At 36.5% G+C, this 16840-nt stretch overlaps 1 protein-coding gene across 6 annotated transcripts in view; it reads left to right on the top strand.

Moving 5' to 3' along the window:
• Positions 1-13367, top strand: part of Creb1 (cAMP responsive element binding protein 1) — a 61658-nt gene extending 48291 nt beyond the window's left edge. For 4 of the 6 annotated variants that reach the window (XM_070018490.1, XM_070018464.1, XM_070018500.1 and 1 more), the window contains one exon: positions 6977-8758. In XM_070018490.1, coding sequence (XP_069874591.1) covers positions 6977-7121 — 145 coding nt within the window. In that variant the 3' untranslated portion in view covers positions 7122-8758. The other 2 variants (XR_011371138.1, XR_011371139.1) reach the window with 2 other exon arrangements.
• The last annotated feature ends 3473 nt before the right edge of the window (positions 13368-16840 follow it).

Below are 16840 nucleotides of genomic sequence, written 5' to 3'. Positions count from 1 at the left end.
ATATAACGGGACAGTCAGAAAATAAATTCTTTTGATTATAAAAACAGAAACAACTGAGCACTGGTGGCTTATTCCTGTAATCCTAGCTACTCAGGAGGCTGAGGTCTGAGGATTGCAGTTCAAAGCCAGCCTGGGCAGAAAAGTCCCTGTGAGACTCTTATCCCCAATTAACCACCAGAAAACCAAAAGTGGAGCTGTAGCTCAAAGTGGTAGAGCACTAGCCTTGAGTAAAAGAACTCAAGGACAGTACCCAAGCCCTGAGTTCAAGCCCACAATGAATAAAATAAACAAATAAATAAATACAACAAAATTACTCAGAGTATATCTCTGTATTTCACTCCTGTGGAACAAGAGTTTTCCCTTTGCTCTTTTGTGAAAAATTAATATATCATACTTATGTGAGTCTGTTTCTGGGCCAACAGTCACTGATCTGTGTGTCTTTCAGTAATGTTATGCTATCTAACATCATAGTAAATCACAGCATCATAGTAAATCTTGAATTTGACAGTGTGAATCCTCCTCTCGTGTACAGTATTGTTTTGCATTCTCATATGATTTTTTAATTAGCTTGTTAATGTCTATAGAACGAGCTTTGATTAGGATTGGGTTGACTCTCTACATCAAGTATAGAATTGATATTCTTAATTTGATATATTGTTTAATTTGATAGATTTATACCAAAATAATTCTGGCTCTTTGGTTCTTGTTTTAGGGGTGGTACTAAAATTCCTAAGCAGCTCATTGCTAGTCTATAAAAATAACATTAGCTTCTCTGAGGATACAGGAAAAAAATTAAGTTCAGTGTCTCCTATACTATCACTCTAAATACATCTGTAACAAACACAAATAAGCAATCAGTGCTGTAGGAAACACCAGCTGGGTGTCTTGTAATTCAGAAACAATTCTGACAGATGTTAGATCCCACAGGTTTAGGGTTTGGTCCCACTAGGCCACTCTTGCCTTTTACTTGCCAATTGCAAGCCCCAGGTTATTTTGCCTTTTTGCTCACTGAGCTGCTATTAATCGTTTTCATGACTTCATTTCTATTAATTTGACAAAACAGCTGTTAGTACAGAAACACTTGTATTTACTATTAATCATAAAGGATATTTTAGCAGCTGTAAACAGCTAAGTGAGGAGCAGGGGCAAGTCCGACTTTGTCTGCAGTTAGCCTGTGCCACCCTCCTGGCTTACAGGTGTGTTGTTTCACACTCTCCTGGAAGCCTCCGTGAATACAGCTATATAGTTCTTCCAAACCAGTTTCATGAATTTTTTTTTTTGGGGGGGGGTCGTGGGGCTTGAACCCTGAGCCTGGACGCTGTCCCTGTGCTTTTCAGCTCAAGGCCAGCTCTCTACCGCTTGAGCCACAGCACCACTTCGTTTTCTAGTGGTTTATTGGAGATAAGAGTCTCACAGAGTTTCCTGCCCAGGCTGGCTTTGAACCGTGATCCTCAGATCTCAGCCTTCTGAGTAGCTAGGATTACAGGCGTGAGCCACTGGCACCCAACTCAGTTTCATGAATTTTTATGGTAGCTTAATTACCTAGACATGATTCATTAAATCCTTATTTATTGGACTTCAGCCTTTGTCCCTTCCTGTGATTGGTTGGAAGTTCCAAGTGAACCACACCAAATCATGCCTTGGTCCTTCTGAGGGCTAGTCTTCCTCTTATTGCTATCTAGGGACTTCCAGCCATCGCTCAATGCATTAATATTAAAAAAGACTGCCCTGGGTCCAATTCCTCAGCACCACATAAGCAGAAAAGGCCAGAAGTGGTGCTGTGGCTCAAGTGGTAGGACACTAGCCTTGAGCTGAAGAGCTGAGGGACAGTGCCCAGGCCCAGAGTTCAGTCCCATGACTGACCAAAAGAAGAAAAAAATATATATTTTTTTATTTATATATATATATATTTATATATATTTATGTATATATATATATATATTACAAAAAGACAACATTTTGAAGATTCCTAGTAGTTTAGGAATTTTATGTCAGAAGGAACACCAAAAATACATACTAATGTTTCTTAGGAAGAACCACTTCCTAAGCTAAAGTCAGGATGTCAGCAGGACTTTATTTCTTTTTGGAAGTGGCGCTGTGGCTCAAGAGGTAGAGCGCTCGCCTGGAGCTGAAGAGCTGAGGGACAGCGACCAGGTCCAGAGCTCAAGCCCCACGACCGACCAAAATAAAAAAATAGGACATAATATTTCTTTTTGGAGTTTCTAGAGAAGAATTTACTTCCTTGCCCTTTCCAGCTTCTAGATGAACCCAGCATTTTTTGGTTAATGATCCATTTTCAAAGTCAGCATCGTTGGCATTTCTCTGTTTTTCTTCCATAGCAATATCGCTTTCTGCCTCCCAATTTTAAGAGCTCTTGTGCTTAGTCTAAACTCTCTCAAAGTAATCTAAAATAATTTTCCTATTTTAAGATTAGCTCCCTATCAAGCTTAATTTCCCTAAGCCACATCAGGTCTCAGAGGTGAGTCATTTTGGGGTGATTACAAATATTTAGAAGTTGTAGCCTCTTAGTAAATGCTGTTAACAGATCTTTGGTTCCTAGTTTCTTGTCTCTCCCACTCAGCTGCTCTTCTTCAATGTCTACCACAGTAGATACTGGGGCCTCTTTGCAGTCCAAGTGCCTTATCAGGTTCATGGAGCCATAGCCTGTAAAAGCACACAATTACTATTGTTTTCAGAGGTTGTGCATTGACCTACCAACTTACATACTCTGGCCCTCATCAGTTTTCACCTACTGTACTTAAAATTGTAAGGAGTTATTTTTATTATTCTGTAGCTGGCATACAGCTGTACTCCAGTGAGGATAGATTTTTATCTCCTCCTTCCATTTATCTCCTATGGTAATCCTCTCTATCAGTATGATAGGGTAAGAGCAATATTCTTTCAGACTCTCCATATGTTGTCGCAGAAGCCAGACCAAGGCACATATTTTTAAGTTAACATGATGCATGCCAGTGAAGAGTGAAAAGACTTGTACAAATTTGTTGATTGGTTAGTTTTTGGGACAGTCTCACCTTGTAACCTAAGCTGTCTTAGTGCAATTTTCTATGTAATCCATGCCAGCCTCAAACTTTCAATCCTCCTGCCTCTGCCTCCTATGTCCTGGGGTTATAGGTGTGCTACACATACAAAGCTAAGACTTACAGATTTGAAGACCAAAGAGAAAAGGAAGATTGTATAGAATTAAAAATACAGTAAAAAGAAAGAGTTTGAAACACACTTTGTAAAAGAATTTTTTCTGAAAATATTCATATAGCTTGGTACTGGGGGCTTCTAACTCTAATCCTCCTAAGTACTCAGGAGGCTACGGTCTGGAGGCTCATGGTTTGAAACCAGCCCAGGCAGAAAACTTCTCAAGGAGGTCTGGGAAGGTGGCTCAGTGGTAGAGCCCTTGCCTTGCATGCCTGAGGCCCTGGGTTCAATTCCTCAGCACCACATAAGCACAAAGAAAAAAGCCAGAAGTGGCGCTGTGGCTCAAGTGGTAGAGTGCTAGCCTTGAGCCGAAGAGCTGAGGGACAGCGCCCAGGCCCAGAGTTCAGGCCCCACGACCGGACCAAAAAAAAAGAAAGAAAAAGAAAACTTCTCAAGGCTCTTATTTCCAAAACAACCAGCAGAAGGATGAGCTGGAGAACATGCAAGCTGATCAAGTACATGGCCCTAGGACAAACACTGCAACAGGCATACATAAAAAAGTAGTCACTTTCAGAATCTATAGGTCATCTGTTTGCACTGGAATCATAGAATCGTATTTTTCTTGTAGTAGAAGTTATTTTAATCTTTACATGTAAATTCCCACTTCAGTCGCTGATACGGCGGGTGGGGGGCATCCTTTTAATTCTCTTTAGTCTTAAAGTGTATTTACATAGGAATTTTTAGAAGCTGTTAAGAGGAAGTCTTCAAGCTACAAGTTCTTACAAAACATTCATTTGAGGTTTATTTGAATTTTGTATTAGGATATTTATATTAATATTTAAATGTTTAGACTTTATCATTTAAAATTGTTGGTTTAGAATGGCTCTATGTCTATTCCTTAATTTTGTATATACCTCAATTCAAACCTAACTTATATCTTAATTTGAGACGTGTTGATGAGTACTTTTTATTTCTCTTTTTATTTGTAAACAAGAAAAAAAAAGCAAGCTGGACACCGGTGGCTCACTCCTGTAATTCTAGCTAATCAGAAGGCTGAGATCTGAGGATCCCAGTTCAAAGCCCAGGCACAAAAGTATTACAGAACCAAATTAAGTTTAGAATGTGTTCTATGAAATTCCTCTTTGGAGATCCTCAGTTTACAATAGTACATTCAAAAGATCCAAGAATTCTTGCATTAAAGAAGCTAGTTAATTGTTTTAGCCCAATGTTTGAGGAACATACATTTAAAATATTCATAATACTATTTGTAATGGAACAATCTTAGAAGATACTAACCTGTCTATCATATTAATGTAACTTTGAAAACATGTAGTCACAGTGCTCACATGGTCGATTCTACTTGCAGATTATAAATTCTTGGGTAATAAAGAGGAAAAGGGAAAGAAATAAGATTGATCAACCTTGGCAGAATTTAAACTTTTGTAAATGCATGATTAGTTGTAAATGGCTATGTTTTATATAGGCTTAGACTCTACTTTCAACTGAGCCATAAGGAATCTACCTTGTTCTATTCCCTGTGCTAGTGGCTGAAGATATTCAAAAAAAAAAAAAAAAAAAAAAAACAAGCTGAGGTGCTAGTAGCTCACGACTGTTATCCTCACTTCTCAGGAGGTTGAGATCTGAAGATCATGGTTGAAACCAGCCCAGTCAGAAAAGTCCTTGAGACCCTTATCTCTAATAAACTACTTAGAAAAAGCCAGAAGTTGTGTTGTGGTTCAAATGGTAGAGCGCTAGCCTTGAGAGAGAAGCTCAGGGTCAGTGTCCAGGCCCTGCATTCAAGTTCCAGGACCACACACACACAAAAAAAAGAACCATAATGTAGGGCATTTAACCACATAGATTTTTTTTAAGTTTATATTACAGTTTTCAGCTTGCCAAAAATGATCTTTTATTAAGTTTTTAACTTGTTAAATTTTTAAATAATGTTACTTCTTTTAAATTGTGGTAAAACATACAACATACAACATAACATAAAATGTAATATCCTAACTATTTTTTAGTTCAATAGTAAAGTATGGTCACAGTTGTAACACTCAGTTTTATAAGATGAAGATCTCATACCCATTAAACCATACCCATCCCCTCCTCAAGCTGTGAGTAGCTATACTTCTATACTTCTATGCTTTATTACTTTAGATAGTAGAACTGTAGTTTTTGTCTTTGTGGGACTAGCTTATTTCACTTAATGTCTTCAAGGTTTATCCATATTATAGTATATGTCAGGATTTCCTTCCTTTGAAGACTGAATAACAGATATTACATTCTATGTATGTATGTCATTTCCTTCACCGATGACACTTAAGTACTTCTATCCTTTAGCTTTTGTACAGCTGTGTACACAGTATATATATAATATATATATTATATATATACATATATATGTATATAATATATATCACTAAATCAGTTCTTTTGTTAAGTAATGAGATTAATAATTATATAGCTAATTCTATTAGTAATTTCTTAATAAACATTCCATTTTGTTTTCTATAGCAGCCATACCATTTTACATTCCCAGAAACAGTTCAAAAATGTTCCAATTTCTTAACATCCTTATCAGTATTTTCTGGTGATGGTGGAAGTTGGTTTTGAAATAGATACCCTAAGATTGTAATGTGATGTCTTACAGTTTTTATTTGCATCTCCCTAATAATTAGTAATGTTGAATATCTTTTCATATGCTCATTGGCTATTTGTGTATTTTCTTCTTGTTCTTTTTTTTCCCAGTTTGTCATAGGACTTGAACTCAGGGGCCTAAGCTCTGTCCTTGAGCTTTTTTTGCTCAAGTCTCACAGACTTATCTGACTGGGCTGGCTTTGAACCATGATCTTCAGATCTCAGCCTCCTGAGTAGCTAGGATTACAGATGTGAGCCAACAGCACCCGACTATTTGTGTATTTTTACTAGAGAAATATCTAGGTAACTCCTATGCCATTCAGTATGGATACTTTGTTGATTAATTAAAACTCTTTTTTTTTTTTTTTTTGGGTCCAGTTGTGGGGCCTGAACTCTGGGCCTGGGCGCTGTCCCTCAGCTCTTCGCTCAAGGCTAGCGCTCTACCACTTGAGCCACAGCGCCACTTCTGGCTTTTTTCTTTTTGCTTATGTGATGCTGAGGAATCTAACCTAGGGCCTCAGGCATGCAAGGCAAGTGCTCTACCACTGAGCCACCTTCCCAGCCCCTTATTAAAATTCTTTATATGTTCTGGATATTAACCCCTCATCCAATACGATTTTACTTCTCTTGTTCTGAAGATTGCCTATTTGTTATTTATTATATGCTGGTGTCCATTTCAGTCTCCTGTTTAGGTTAACCTTACCTAATCCATCTTTAGGAACCTTTGCCCCTCCCCCCATTTTCTTAAAAAAGTTCTGTAACTTTAGGTTTTATATTTTTTATATTTATATTACATTTAATTTTTACATGTCCCAAGAGCATTTATTTATTGAAGAGGCAGTTGTGTTAGATTTTTTTAAATGTTCTACAATAATGAGTTTGCAAGTTTTTTTTATTGTTGAAGGATTTTTTTCCCCCACTTAAATTTGTCCTATTGATATAGATAGAACATTTTAGTGAATAGTATAAAGACTAGTGGTAACAGAGTGAATATCTATTTGCATGTTTGTTTGGCTCAAGTTTTTGTAGTATATTAAAATTAAATTCAATTATGTATATCTGTTCCAATGCCTAATATATAGAAAATATATACTAATATGTACTAAAATATTCCTTTGACTAATTTCTATTCCAAAAGAAATGAGATAGAGATTACTTACATAATTTTTGCTGTCCTTTTTATTCATAGGGAAGCAGCACGAGAGTGTCGTAGAAAGAAGAAAGAATATGTGAAATGTTTAGAAAACAGAGTAGCAGTGCTTGAAAACCAAAACAAGACACTGATTGAGGAGCTAAAAGCACTTAAGGACCTTTACTGCCACAAATCAGATTAATTTGGGATTTAAATTTTCACCTGTTCAGGTGGCAAGTGGACTGGATTGGCCACAACCAGAAAGACAAAATAAACATTTTATTTTCTAAACATTTCTTTTTTTTCTATGCGCAAAACTGCCTGAAGCAACTACAGAATTTCCTTCATTTGTGCTTTTGCATTAAACTGTGAATGTTTCAACACCTGCCTCCACTTCTCCCCTCAAGAAATTTTCAGCACCAGGAATCATGAAAAGACTTCTGCTTTCCAATGCCCACCCTCCTCAAGAAGTAATAATTTGTTTACTTGTAAATTGTTGGGGGAAATGATGAAAATGAAATCTTTTTTAAAAAATGATTTCAAGGTTTGTGCTGAGCTCCTTGATTGCCTTAGGGACAGAGTTACCCCAGTCTCTTGAGCTGAAGTAATGTGTGGCCGCATGCATAAAGTAAGTAAGGTGCAATGAAGAAATGTTGATTGCCAAATTGACATGTTTTCACTTTTTGTGAATTATGTAGAATTGTTCAGACATACCCTTTAAACAAATTTTAATATGGCATTGAAAAAATTAAGAATGAATTTGAAGAACTTCCTATGTATGTTTTTTTCAGTACTGAAACTTTCCTTGGTTCTTAAAAACCTGTATTAACCACAGCTCTTCCATAGGACAGTTGTTGCTTCTTACTTCAGTTCTGTATGTGTTCAGTATTTTTGAATACATTAAAAGAAGTAACCAACTGAATGAAAAAGCATGGTATTTGAATTTTAAATTAAATTGAAGTAAAGATGCAAAGCTTATTTTAGTTAGTACTAAATCTTAGTAAAAGGATGCCGACTAGGAAATGAACCCTTGAGTTACACAACAAGATTTTTAAATAAAAATTTTTTTCCTTGCCTTCAAAATTATTTATATTGTCACTCATTTACTTTAAAAAATACTTCTAATTAACTATTGTCCTTTGCACTTACATTGTGCCACCAACAAGAAACGTCTTCAAGATGTAAAATAAAGCAAAATCATATATTTATTTGCTATAGTAAAATACTGGATTTTAAATCTTTTCCATATTAGCATATTTTAATCAGAGAATCTCTAATGAATCTTTTAAATAAAGTATATAAGCCTATGGTTCTAAAAAATACAGCATTAGGTGTGCATAAAGAAAGTAATTTCACCACACATATTTGAATGTCTACTGTACTTCAGTTGTCGTTATTGCAAAACATTTTTGCCTTTTTTCTAAAAATTAGGGTAGTTAAATGCTTTAGCTTTCCAATATGATTCCATAGAGCCTTGCTATTTGTTACCTGTTTTAATTGCTGAATATAAGAACCTGCATATGTGTGCATCTTTGTTTCTAATAACATTTTAATTAGTTGCTCATTATATTCACTAAGCTTGATAAATCTAAATGTTATCCTTTAAAAGAAAACCAAGGTGGATTTTTTAAATTGGAGATGGCATAATATGACATTAAATTTCCACATTGAAGAAGGAAGTTTATTTTTTAAAAGTCAAGAAATTCAATAAGAAATGTTTTATAGTCATGGGTTAAGGAAATTAAGTTTGCTTATCATAACAAACCATACAGAGTGAGTTATTGGGTTTATTTTTTAAAGTAAGTTTAAATTAATATTTATAAATGTTATATTTTTGTTTGTAACAGACCATTGTCTTTTTTCAAGGATGAACAGAGTTTATGAAGGAGCATCATTCTAAGAATTGAGTGATGTAGTCTTTATATTTGGACAGTTCACCAGATTCTCAAGAAGGCTTTCAAACAACTGTAAAGTTTGATGTTTGTCCTGCTGAGCAAGTGGAGAAAGTGATAGCATAAGTATTGCTTGTTACCAGGATAGCTATGTCATTTCTAAACTTGGTTCTACACAAACCAAGTAAAAGGATATCTGTTTCAAAATCTGGACTTATTTCACATTGAATCAAAATGTCAGCTGTCAATGTTTTAAGTGAAAAATTGCTTGTATATAGCAATTTATGATCTCTAAAGCTGTGTTATTGTTGTGGGGTTTTTTTTCCCAAAAGTTGAGGCTTTCTACTTAATTAGGAAGGTTGTATCTTTTAGTCCCTGATAAATCAAGGCAATCACATTTCTATTAGCTGAATGGATTTCTAAGTTACAAAGACTTGGTCCTTTATACCTTCAGGATGACTGCACTGGTTTGAAGTCAGTTACTTAACAGTAAGGTGACAAATGTATGATGTTGCTCAATCTGCTTTAGGCCTTTGGAGAGACTTGAAGATTTCAGTTTATACAGATAGAAATCAAGCAGCATTTGTCCAGGTTTTTTGTGGGGTTTTTTTTTTAATGTGAGAGATAGAAGAAATATGTTTGTTTTTAAGCTTATTACTTGGAGAATCTTTATTTTTAAAATGACATTTTAAATCTTGCAGCCAAGAAATTATGGCCACATTGTAAGTAAGGTTTTCTCTTCCTATTGGCCAAAAGGGAATAAAAATGTCATCATAGGAATCTGTATATATGCTACTGATTTGCCTAGAAAATAATAAGTTTGATATTGCTCATTTTGCAAATATAGGGCCATGTGGCACTTTTATCTATAGGACAGATTAACTAATAAAAATGAAGTGGGGAGGGGTTTATTTTTGATATATTTCTCTGAGTTTTCAAGCTCTGATAGTGTTTAACTGAAAAGTGGCTTAGAAAGGGCTAGGTTCAATGTGTTCACATTATTAAAAATTTGATGAGATATAAGTTCATTCTTTTTCAAACTCAAGTACCATATTGGCAACTGTAATTTTGTCATAGGTGCTCTGTTTGTTTAGATTCTCTTGGGAGTGGGGTTGGGGAAACGGCATTTGTATAATATATGTGTACATATATACATACATACAGTATATAATCTAAAGCTCTGAGAGCTCCTAAGTCAGGAATGCTGAGTACTATAGTATATTGAGGTCAGATGAAATTTTACATTTTTGTGTGTTCTATTGCATCCCTTCTGCTAGTTTCAATGACTGCATTTCTCCATCACTCATGATTGATTTATAGCTCTAAATTTTTCCAAGCATTTTTATTAGTTTACTTGGATGCTTTTAAATACTTTACTAGTCATTTGAAAACTTCCCCACTCCCACCAAAATATTTGGGTTTTCTGCTTTGTCTCTGGCAGCTACAATACTGGTAAGAACATTTTGAAGACAGCTTTTTAAAAGAACCACTGATTTTTCAAAAATCATCCAGGGGAGGAACTTTTGGTGTTTGATTTGCGCAGGGATTTATCAGGCAATGTGTTTTGAGGTAGGCCCGCAGCAGTGCTAGTGTCCAGAAGCACAATACCAGTCAGGCAGGCTTTCCAATCAATAGTCATCTGGCTGAAGTTTTATCTCTGCCTCTCAGGACTGCTCCTTACTATCTTCTTGACCATTTGGGTGGAATCATACAAAGGCTTAGAGCTTGGAAACAAGTTTGTATAAACCAGAATGCTTTTACTTACTTGTAGTGACTTCAGTCTAGATGTATTCTTTTTGGCTTAATTTTTAATTGAGTGTTCAGTTACAGTCATCTATTAACATAAATTGGTTGCTTACCAAAGACTGCTTCATTTTGCAGGAATAAAGGCTAATGTAATTAGAAACAGTGGTTACATGCCTTTTCAATGATTTTGAGGAGAGTTTATTTTGTTGCATTTGTAATGCTGAAAACTATTGGTATATTATTTCCCGTTACCTAATACAAAAGTTGTATATTTATTTGGATTTTATTTACATGAATATTTGTAAATGTTTGGTGTAACTTGCACTTTTAAAAATGACCTAGTGTGGGTCTTAGCAACTTATCAAGTCCCCTAACCAATTCATTGACTTTTTGGTCTTTTTTTTTCTCTTCAGATATGACTTTTTTTAATAGAAGCTTTTTGTTGATTTATATATATTAGCACCTAAAAGCTAGCCTTTCAACTGTTGATAGGATTATAGGCTTATGCCCGTATTCTTATCTGCTTGGGGAACTGAATGCTTACACCTCAAAGCCAACCCACCAAGGCAGGATAGTTCCTGAGAACCCTTATCAATCAATGGCTAGGCTTGATGACAAATGCAGGATCAGTCCAGGTATGCAACCAGGCAGGAAGCAAAATAACCAGCATATAAATGGGGCTGAAGGTATGGCTCAATGATAAAGCGCCTGATAGCAAACTCAATGTCAAGTTCAAACCCCAGAACATCCCCTCTTCCACCCTATCCCCTTTTCAAAAAGCTTTTTTTTTAAAAAAAAAAAAAATCTAGATAATAGATTTGACTAGCCCAGATAATCAGAAGATGGACTCAAACTTTTATCATGAATGACTCAACAAAAAAAGTAACTCAAAGTATCAATCCTTATTTCAAATGAAACTTTATCCTCACCACAGTAATAGTATTCCAAATAATTACTAATCTTTCCACAGTAGTAAGATTTTAAAAGCATATAGCTATTATCATCATGGGAGACTACATATAATAATCGTTTTTTACTAAATTCATTTTATATTGGCTTTATTACATCAAAGCGATGAAGTTTGGTTATAGATGAGGACGTATGCTTTAGAAAGCCTATAAGTGAAGAATTGTGATATGTTTGTTCACTCAGTAGTTGTACAAAGCACAACCAGAACCTTTTGTTGGACGGCTCACATCTTGATTACTTGTTAATAATGTTGACTTTTTTTTTTAAGTTGACTACATAAGTCACTGTATGTACTAGGAACTGGTTTTCCTGACTTTCTAGAACCAATGGCTAAGAAAAGGCAAATCCTTGAGGGGTTGAACCTATCAGGAAATTGAGTCAGTATGGAAGAATTTCAAACAAATCAAACAGGGTGCTGAAGTTCCATCTGTCTCATCTCCTACGATATGTTCTTATTGATGAGTGAATGTAGCTTAAGCCTTTGTATGCATCCTCAGGGGGCAAACTTCAAAGAGGGACCAGATAACATTCTAACGGAGGAATTATATTTCAGGTGTTTTAGCTTGAAACTTATTTTTTAAAAAAAGAAAAATAAAAAAAAAATAGAACAAAGCCTGTAAAGCAAGTTGACAATTAAAAAAACAAAAAAACAAAAAAAAAACCAGGCAGAGTTGTTTAGCACAGAGAGGAAAATAATGACCGGTCCACATTCTGGCACTGTGGGTGCAGGTCCCAGCTAAGTAAAACATGCATTTTAAATTATCCTCACCAGCAAGTAAAAGGAAATGAACAATCTACAAGAAATGGCTTGAGAAAAGTCAAGCAAATTAAAATTTTACCTACTTTCCAGGCATTGTTTAATACTTGGCTATAGAAGCATGGCATTTCTAAGCTTCCGTGTGATGAGCATCTTGGAGATGGTCAGAGTCAACCTGAGATGGGTAAAAATTGTTAGAGGAGGAAGAAAATCCCTGCAGGGAATAATTTGATGTTAGTTGGCCACATGAAATGATCAAGAATTGTGTTTGGGAGGTTTTATTTTCTTATGTTTTAAAATTGAATTGGTAAATGCTTTATAGACATATTTTTATCCAGGTGCCACTCCAATGTGTATGTAATAAAAATTATTTATATTGAAAGTGGGAAATAATTTTTCAGCATTTTACTGTGAGTATAGATTATTAGGGATGACAAAGAGCCCTGGTTAGCAGTTTCCCTTGTAAAGTTGTCCTTGACTGATTTATAACAGAGTAGTTATAGTCTTCCCTCACCCACCCACTCCCCCCCCCCCCCAGCAAAAAGAATTGTTTCTAACCAGATGTGTCACTTGAAACTTCTTAGCAACAAAATAACCAGGGGAGTTCCTCCAAAGGTGTTTGGCTTTTGAATTTTTCCTTGAGGTCAGGGGTTAAGAATGCCTCCCCCAAAACTATCAGCACAAAACAGGGTATCAATTTTTTTAACTCTGATATTTCTGTTAGAGTTGAATATTAAATAAGTAACTATAATGAAGGAAATACATTTCTAATAAAATTCCCTACATTCTAGAAACGTCCCTGTTTTGATCTTTTTTTTTTAACCAAAAACTTTCTGTGCTTTATGTGTAAAGGAAGAAAATGTACTGGGTTACAATGCATTTTATGAACACCATGTACATATATTAGCTGCTTTGTGTTCAGGATGGTAGCGATTGCTTTGTATATTGAAGTGATCCTTGTGAATTTGTGATATATTGTCATAAAGTGCTTTTTCTTACTGTAATCTTTGTGGTATCAACTGTCATAATGCCCTTTTTACACAAACATTTATGTGCAGTCACATAAACATTGCTTTTAAAAACACTGTAAGTCTCTTTTTTGGGGATGGGCTCTCCTTATCTTGCTTCTTGCTAGTATTGTTAAGCCATATTTTCTTGTTTATTTCTTTTGTTAGGTGAGCAAAAGCATATTGACTATATCCCAAGCTTGTGTTGCACAGCAGTCGAAAATTGCAATTCAAGCAACAAGAACCTATCTTTAGTTACTTAATTTTAGTAACCTCCTAATTTTTAGTACAAGACTTTTCAGTAAGAAAGAACAGTGCCTACTTGAAGATGGGAAGACACTGTTAAACCAGTGAAGACCCATTAGCTGTCTGTATTATCTGATAAAATGGAAGGGACTCCAAGGGCTGGTTGTGTACTCTGACAATCTGAGCACTCGAGGCGAAAGGATGAAAATGTAGTGCCAAGCTGGGATGCACACGGAACCCGTGGGAGGGAGGGAGCAATTCATAAATTTTGCTTAAATTCTAAGAATAAAGCATTCCTTTACTATTCTGAAATAAGTTTTAAGCAGTCATATTTGTTCTCAAATCTGTTTTTTTCTGTAACTGCCCAGATGTGTTTATTAAGCCTTTATTGAAAGAATTTTATGGATCTCCCTTTCCTTTGGGGTAGTATCAGTTTCATGGACAACAAACCAGGACTGTGCTGGACATGGGGGAACCTGTGGTCTCTACTGGCCAGCCACATTCATAGGCCTGGAGCTCCAGGAGAATCAGCATATCTTTGCTGTCAGACAAATTTATTGAGAACGTACTTGGCACTAGGGGGACAAAAATCTCTCAACTTTTTTTATTATGAAGGTGAAAACAGCGGGATTAGTTACATAAGTCAGGTTATGAGAACATTTCCTTGTGGACAATCATACCTTCCCTAACTCACAAGAACTTGACATCCAAGAGTATATTTTTATATAATGTTAAGTTCTCATCGCTGAATTCTAGACTCATATTTTACCACTCTGACTGCAAAAACACATCCCAAACATAACTTCCAATTTCTCACTGTGTTCCTTCAGCTGGCTTTTTCCATCTTGTAAATGGCACCATTGTTAACTAAATTATTTATAGAAGCCCAGAAAAGCAACTGCCTTAATCAGTTCCTCCCTTGCTCATTGCTGTTCATTTCCTCCACATCTTCATGAAAGGGAAGGGTAATTTTCAAGGATGTGCATGGTACTTCTGCTCTTTGAGGTACAGTTGACAAATTATTACTATTTCTTGGAATACTGGGCTGCATCTGCAATCCTTTTTGCTTTCGTTATTTTTTGGAGATTATCTTGTTTGCCTAAGTAGACCTATACTACTGTCCTATTTACACTAACCCAAGCAAAACTGGGATAACAAGTATGCACCATCACACCCAAATGTTGGTTGAGATGTATCTCACTAACTTCACTAGTCTAACAAACCATGATCCTCCTATCTCTGCCTCCCAGGTGGCTGGGACTACAGCTAAACTTGTTTTTAAAGTGAATGATTCAGTGGTGAAGTCCCATCTATCCGAACCCCAAATATTTTTTTGGGAGGGGGGTCCGGTCATGGGGCCTGAACTCTGGGCCTGGTCGTTGTCCCTCAGCTCAAGGCTAGTGCTCTACCACTTGAGCCACAGCACCACTTCCGGCTTTTTTTTCTTTTTGTTTATGTGGTGCTGAGGAATTGGACCCAGGGCCTCATGCATGCAAGGCAAGGGCTCTATCTACCACTGAGCCACCTTCCCAGCCCCCAAACCCCAAATATTTTCATTGTTCTTAAACCTTGAATCCTTTTAAAGTTAATTCCTCACTGCTTCTTCCCGCTAAAACCATCAATCTGCTTTCTGTTTCTCGATGTTTCAAATAATCATACCATGTTGTATGGCTTTTGTCTGACTTCACATGTTTTGAGGCTCACACACAAGTACTCAGTCTTCATTCCTATGCTCACTACAGTGACTTACCTCGAACTTAAAAGTGCTATTTCTCTCTGAGGGTTCTGGGGAACAAACCAATTGTGACCAAGTTTCCTTTAATGAAGTACAGCAATTAGGATCTGGGGATGTCTGGCAGAATGCTTGCCTCACATGCATAAGGCCCTGGCCTTGATCCCAGCACCGCCACATGTATACCAATTAAATTGTACCAATTGTTGGAGGCAAATGAATCATAAAATTAATTTTAGCAGGGCACCAGTGGCTCACGCCTGTAATTCTAGCTAACTCAGGAGGCTGAGATTGAGGATCCCAGTCAATCTATGAGACTTATCTCCAATAAACTACCAGAAAACCAGAAGTGGTGCTGTGGCTCAAGTGGTAGGGCCACTAGCCTTGAGCTGAAGAGCTCTGGCAGTGCTCAGGCACAGAGTTTAAGCCCCATGGCTGACTATTTTATTCTTTATTTTTACTGAGAGCATACTCTATCATTTTAATGTATCCAAGGATCTGTTTCTCAGGGAAATACCATGGACAAGAAGATAGACAATTCAAGAAGGGCAGTCATCTATAAAGGAATCTCTAAGATAAATATTCAAGACTGTTATTCCACACACACACACCCACAAAGTAGTATTCTGGACTAGAATTCTGTCCTTATGTAGAAGAAACATTCTGCTAGGAAGTCTGGTATATAGGCGGTTTGGATAGTTCATGATCGAAGAAGGCAAGACGCTTTTAGAGGTAATCTGAGAAAGTACCAGTACTCTTTCTAGTGGAATTCTATGTATGGTGGTATGGTAGATTTTAACATCTCGGGGGCAATATTTGATACCAGTGGGGAGAAGTTACTTCTGCATACAGGATTACATGACTCGAAAGCACTGTGAGAGTCGAGCTTAGTAAAATGGGCTGGACTAGCTATTTTTAACAAGAACAAAAGATACTCACTTAAAATATACATTTATAGGATGAATTAGTACTTTTGACATAAGTTTTAAAAAAAAATGATGTGCTATTCAGATCCCTTGTTCATTCCCCTCCTCTTGGGGCTGGTGACTCGCCTGTGTCCTCCAGATAGGTTTGATACCCACTGGGGACTCAAAATGGCCATACTGCAGAGGCCCTCCCAGCCCTCTCTCCCGACAGGATCCCAGCCTGATTCTCTCTCCCTCTCCCTGTCAATCCTGGGAACATTCCCATTTAAACTTTCTGCACCTTAATCCTCATCTCGGCCTATTTCCTATGGGAATCTGACCTGCAATAACATCCCAAACTGGAAGCCAATAAAAGGTCATTGTCACTTAGACAACGTGTTCTTGATGATTTACTTTTGTGCGTGTTCTATTTGTAGAACAAAAGCAGGGGGGGAAAACATCTTTTTAATTCTTAGTCAATATGGTATAAAAATGAAATATATAACCCAGTAGCTTCTACACTTAATATCTAGGTGAGTCACTGAATCCCCACCTTCACCCCACCCCACTAAAATAGACCTAACTTCCAGAGTTGAAGATGTTCAAATGAAGGAACTGAACAACTGATATATCATTTTTAATAACAGCTCAATGAGACTGGGTTTTC

The sequence above is a fragment of the Dipodomys merriami genome, unplaced genomic scaffold (assembly GCF_024711535.1).
Source record: "Dipodomys merriami isolate MVZ:Mamm:240054 unplaced genomic scaffold, mDipMer1.0.p SCAF_1, whole genome shotgun sequence".
Taxonomy (NCBI): Eukaryota; Metazoa; Chordata; class Mammalia; order Rodentia; family Heteromyidae; genus Dipodomys; species Dipodomys merriami.
The sequence above is the reverse complement of the archived record's forward strand: the minus strand, read 5'-3'. Positions and strand labels throughout refer to the sequence as shown.